Source organism: Parasteatoda tepidariorum, chromosome 4, assembly GCF_043381705.1.
Source record: "Parasteatoda tepidariorum isolate YZ-2023 chromosome 4, CAS_Ptep_4.0, whole genome shotgun sequence".
Classification (NCBI taxonomy): Eukaryota; Metazoa; Arthropoda; class Arachnida; order Araneae; family Theridiidae; genus Parasteatoda; species Parasteatoda tepidariorum.
In genome coordinates this window covers 101,973,446-101,978,953 of record NC_092207.1, presented here as the reverse complement: position 1 = coordinate 101,978,953, position 5,508 = coordinate 101,973,446, and the positions used below count along the sequence as shown (strand labels likewise).

At 27.1% G+C, this 5,508-nt stretch overlaps 2 protein-coding genes across 4 annotated transcripts in view; one reads left to right on the top strand and one right to left on the bottom strand.

The window, feature by feature from the left end:
• LOC107442990 (Suppressor of deltex) overlaps positions 1 to 3,566 on the bottom strand; it is a 34,248-nt gene extending 30,682 nt beyond the window's left edge. Inside the window, exons 1-4 of one of the 2 annotated variants that reach the window (XM_016056710.4) lie at positions 3,173 to 3,566; positions 1,229 to 1,301; positions 1,011 to 1,152; positions 720 to 844 (exon numbers count right to left, since the gene is read on the bottom strand). In XM_016056710.4, coding sequence (XP_015912196.1) covers positions 720 to 844; positions 1,011 to 1,152; positions 1,229 to 1,280 — 319 coding nt within the window. In that variant the 5' untranslated portion in view covers positions 1,281 to 1,301; positions 3,173 to 3,566. Of the gene's footprint in view, positions 1 to 719; positions 845 to 1,010; positions 1,153 to 1,228; positions 1,302 to 3,168 lie in introns of both variants that reach the window. The other variant, XM_016056712.4, reaches the window with a different exon arrangement.
• Positions 3,567 to 3,749: 183 nt separating this feature from the next.
• LOC107442991 (mitochondrial ribosomal protein L3) overlaps positions 3,750 to 5,508 on the top strand; it is a 22,614-nt gene continuing 20,855 nt past the window's right edge. The window contains exon 1 of one of the 2 annotated variants that reach the window (XM_071180291.1): positions 3,750 to 3,970. In XM_071180291.1, the coding sequence (XP_071036392.1) occupies positions 3,759 to 3,970 (212 nt within the window). In that variant the 5' untranslated portion in view covers positions 3,750 to 3,758. The remainder of the gene's footprint in view (positions 3,971 to 5,508) is intronic. The other variant, XM_016056713.3, reaches the window with a different exon arrangement.

The window sequence follows — 5,508 nt, the reverse complement described above, 5'->3', positions numbered from 1 at the left end:
TTTTTTTAAATATAAATATTTAAACAATTTTTGTGCAAAATTTTTCTGCACATGCATTTGAATATAAATTTCTGAGATTTTAAATCTGTTATTTTACCTTAATTTTAATTAAAAAATATTTTAAAACCTGCTGATTACCTATAGTATAATTAAATTTCAATATAATGCATGGCAACTGTTGGTAGTTTTGAAGTTTATATATTTTCTTGGCAAACTTCAGTTTTTGACGGTTTAAACCAGTATTATACCCTTGTCATGTCAAAAACCACTTTTTGACGTCAAAAACCCAACCCTGTCTAAAAGTCTGCTTCAATATTTCAGATAAATAAATAAAATTTTCGTGAACTATCATTAATATAAATTCCTAAAAGCCAAAAACAAGACAGAGACTTTTTCTGAGTATCTAGCACATTTCTGAATTTTTTTCTCATTTGAAAATTTAGAGATGTACTGTGAATATGTAATTTATATTAGTACCTGTCTAAACTAGGGTCCCTGTGATGCCCATGTAGTTGAGCAAAACCACTACTATTTCAAATAAAAATTTTATATGACAAAAGTGCTCTTTTATATAGTTTGAAACAAAAAACTATAATAATTTTATATAGCTTGCACACTCAAATAGTAGAATAATACATACGATGAAATCATATTTACTTCAAGTAGTTAATTTATAAAAAAATTAAATTAAATCATTAGAAGAGAGCAAAATGACTTACATTTCCCATCGTGTTTCACTAGAACTTTATAAAGGTCAATAGAGCCTTCCCCTAGAAGTCCATCTTTCATTAATGAATTATGATTGAGAACACGAAAATGTAGTTTAGAATAAGGAGTCACTAATCTGAAAACAATAAATAAAAATATTAATAATAAGAAATCACTAATATGAAAATAATAGTAATAAAGAGTCACTAATTTCCAAATAATATTAATAATAGTTAAAAATTGAAATGTAACAAAAAATTTTATTAATCGCTAAGAGTAGAAAAACTAATGAAAATATTTACATAGGAAATTGTTCATCCCATTTAGGATTACAAGTGTTCTTATTATACTCTGTTTTGACAGGTACACCACCATCAACACTTAGTTCTACATAAGGGCTTGGTTTAAAGAGAATGCCTGATGAATTCAACTTGGCAGACACAACTAGAAAAAATATATACGCAATTATAGTTCATGATGCAACCCCAACAACTCTAATTAAAGTAGATAAAATACTCACTTGTTACATTCAGTTCAAACAAAGAACTACTTTGGCGTAAAGCTTCCCCCATTTCAGGAATCCAGAATTGCCCCTAAAAATTAAAAATACTAAGTATTTAATTAAAAGAGACAAGAAAAGTTTTTAAAAATGTTAAAATCAACGAAAAAATATTTAATTTTTAACATTAACTTACTTACTACTGAACAAAATTAAAAATCACCCAAAGAAAGTAAATGTGTATAACGATTACACATTAAAAATAAAAAACGATACTCTGTTCTATTAAAACACATACAAAGTCTTTTCATAAAAAAAATCTAAAAAGATTATTAAGGAACTACCAACTAAGTATGATTTTGAAAAAGATTTGATTAAAACATTCAATTATGAAGATTTTATCCCAGCTTCACTTAGCAACATTGGAATACTAAGCATTTCTATAGCTAAAATTCTTTGATCTAGAGTGCAAATGGTAGTAACTATAAAAAAAAACACATATAACACAAGCAATATACAAAACCTTTTAAAGTTGAGTTTGGACTATTTTAGTTCATATAAGGAAATAATTAAACATTCATTCGTCAGAAGACTTTAAGTAGAAACTATATTTACTTTAGTAACAAGAGAAGAAAATGGTTGATAATAGTAGATGTAAATTAGACATTGAAAATTTTGGATGCTTTGGTGCAAAATCTTACATGAAAGTTTCCTTTTAATGCATAGAGTATAAAATTTATATGCATAAAAATTATATTAAAATATTTTATAAAATATTATCCAAATAACTTTTATTCTAGATATAAGGTTAGGGGGCTGTTTTAACTATTTAGTTATGATGAAAATTGGCATTTTTAAACAAAACTTTTTTAAAAAAATTTAACATTTTTATGGCTATAAATGTTGTTTGAATGATAATTCTGAATTTCAAAGAAAAAGGTTATTTCTGATTGCATAACTTGAAAATTATTTTACACACATTTTCAATTTTGTGAGTATAGTATATTAATAAAAGTGCGTTAGCAAAATAGGTACTTAATTCTGTAATATTTATTTGTACACTAATTAATAAGAATTTTAAAAAAACTATTAACATTGCTTTCTTATTGTTTACACTAACAAAACCATGATTTTAAAAACATACCTTTAAATTTTCATGTGTATCAATAAGATTTCTTCTTCATTTCGAATAAAATTGTTGAATAAACGATTTTTTAATTACTAATAATGTAAAAATATAGCATAAATCTCACAGGTAAGACAATTTTGAAAAATAAAATTAGATTTTAATGCTGAAGAAAATATTGTTAAAAACCTATCTTTCATATTGATCTTACAAAGAAAAAAATATATTAACACAAATATATCTTGCTACAGACTTTATTACTTTACTAAATGGTAATGAGCATATTTACGAGCAATGATTGATTATTAAGAGACTATCAATGCACTTTAGAAATAAAAACATTTTATTACAATTTAATCCCAACTAATACTTGACAAAAAATAAATAATGATCATATAACATTGTATTTAAAATTTAATTTCCCCAATTAAATAATTTTTGATAAATCTGAATATTTCTATGGCAAATTTATAGAATTGATAACATACTTATTGAATATTTGTCAACACATGACTGATACACGAGCATAATAATTAAACAATACGTCAATAAGTGTAACATAGTTTAAAGAGATACGAACCCCACCTGAGATTGGGTAATCGCTTGAAATAAATTTAAGCATTATAATTATAAACAATTATAATAACTATTACAATAAATTAAAAGCTTACAAACAGACTCAAATACGACTGTGACTCAAAACGAGAAGATAAAAGTTTAAAAAGTTAAGATCATGACAGACATATGATTCGACCTATGTGTAAAAGGTGAAAATATTAGTGTATTTGCGTATATGTGGATCATACAGAAACTGCTAAATAATATTAATATATACCTACGATTAGACAATTTCATTAGATTCCCAAAGACGCATAGATGATGTCGATACCATGGAGTAACACACAACAAATTAATTGCATTACGCAAGATGATAAATGAAAACTGAATGTTTACATAATTCTCAGTATCAGACCATAAACTAAAATCATCCACAGAATCTAGGCTTATGGTTTTACATTTAAAAAGACAATTTATTTTCAACTTCCGGTGTCCTCTACATTATATCACGTGATATAAACCTTATAAATGAACACATAATAGTTTACATTATTTTAATTATTTATATTTTCAATTTTCTAAACTGTAATGCATATACCATTCACGTCAACAACCCCTCTCCACTCCCACACTTGTGATTTGTTGGTTTGGTTCGGGTTTTCCTGTAGACCACCCAAGGACTATAAAAATAACATAAAAATTGATAAATAAAAAATTATTCTACTTCTAAAAATAAGCATTGTTTCTTACATCCTTTAAAAATTAATTCAAGTTTGCCTTTATTCACATTTGTATTTATTGCGTAAAAAATGAAAAAAATAAATTTAAAATTTATCACTAGCAAACTCATAACCGTAACTTCTTAGCATGTTTATTTATCTTCAAATTCTCAACCAGGGCCATTATATCTATTTTCTCAACTATCGAGATATTCAACTCCTTAGATACGTTTTATTTTTCTTGAAGAACTTTTTAGATATAAGTGAAAAACTGAAAATGATTTACATCACTCGTTCACTTACCCTCTACTCAAACTCTCGCTGTATTTTAGCTTATGCTGAAAATGTTTTGTACAAATCGTATGTTTTATTTAATTTTGTGAATTATTTATTGTGACTAAATCTAGAGCATTAAATGTGACACAAATAAATGGCTTAATTAGTTTGAGCTCTTAATAAGTGTATATAATATCTAATTTAGTTTCATAAATGTACGTGAAAGAGCGTACCTTATATATTAAATGAGATTACTGTATAAAGATACACAGTAATCTTAATGATATACTCTAAAACCCTTTTATAGAAAGTTTATGCAAAATTTTTGGTTAGATTGTGCTTTTACAAACCTTAATGCTTAAATATTACTTTTTGTAATTTAAATAAAGTAAAAAATAAAAAAATTCTAAACTATTAATTAATAACACCATAAGTTGACTAAAATGTTCATTGAATAACTGATAATGCCATTCATTTTGTATGTACGTGTGACGGGGGAGTTATTTCCACATTATTCCAACTGTAACCGCCAATGGTGCCAAATGTATTTTAAACTTGCCAGTTAAAAAAAAGAAAAGAAGGACATGTAGATGTTTACGCAGGATGGTTACAAATTATGCCCTTCTGTGGTGCAGTGTTGCCAGATTGGTCTACAAGTAGCGAATTGGGCTACTTTTAAAAGTCCTCACTATTCAGAATCAAATCGGGCTACTTATTATTTTTCAAACGCTACAAATCTTAAAAGTCCGCTACTTTCTTACCGAATTTTATACTACTTTTTAAGAAAAATTTCATTTCCTAATGTAAAATGATTCTGAAAAGTCTGCAGTTTCTATATCTTTTTTAAAAAAGAATTTTTTCTTTCTTCCTGAAAACGTTTGACCAGATTTAATTTTGGATTCTTGATTTGTTTTTCTATGCAGTCTAGAATCTCTCCATATCTATGCTTTATTTGTGATCACAAAATTCAAATACGCCATCTGGGGAAAGACCGGTTTCCTGCCTTTGGCCCTTCCCTCTCCTCCTCTTTTAGTTGTATAGGAATGTACTACGATATTTTTCCTTTTTTTTAATATTTTTCTTTATTTAATGAAATTATTTTTTAAAATTTTCGTGATACTTTTCTTTAGAGCTATGTTTAATGTAGTTTTAGGTTCTATATAGTTTTCCAACTTAAAAGATTTTAATCTATATGAATATCAAGTGAGAAACTAACGTACTTCCTCCCTCAATGACTCACCACACGCTAATGGGGAAAGCATGCGAAGTGTTACCATAGATAGAGAGTTCTGCTCTACGCCACCAGCAGCCCATTTCGATCGCCAATATATATATATATACAGTGCACTCCCGATTATCCGAGTTAATCACCGGGACAGGTCGCACGGACAATCGAAAAACAAGGATAATCCGAAAACTCCTTTTATTAAAGAAAAATTCAATATCAGTACAAAAAATATATAAATTACTGACATTTGCATGCATAACATCAAACTAGGAATTTTCCTTATTAAAAAATGTGTAATGCGTCTTCGCCATATATCGATACACATATTTTACGAACCGCAGTAATGTCACCGTAATCAAATCCTCCCATATAATCTAATAAAGATAAGATCAAA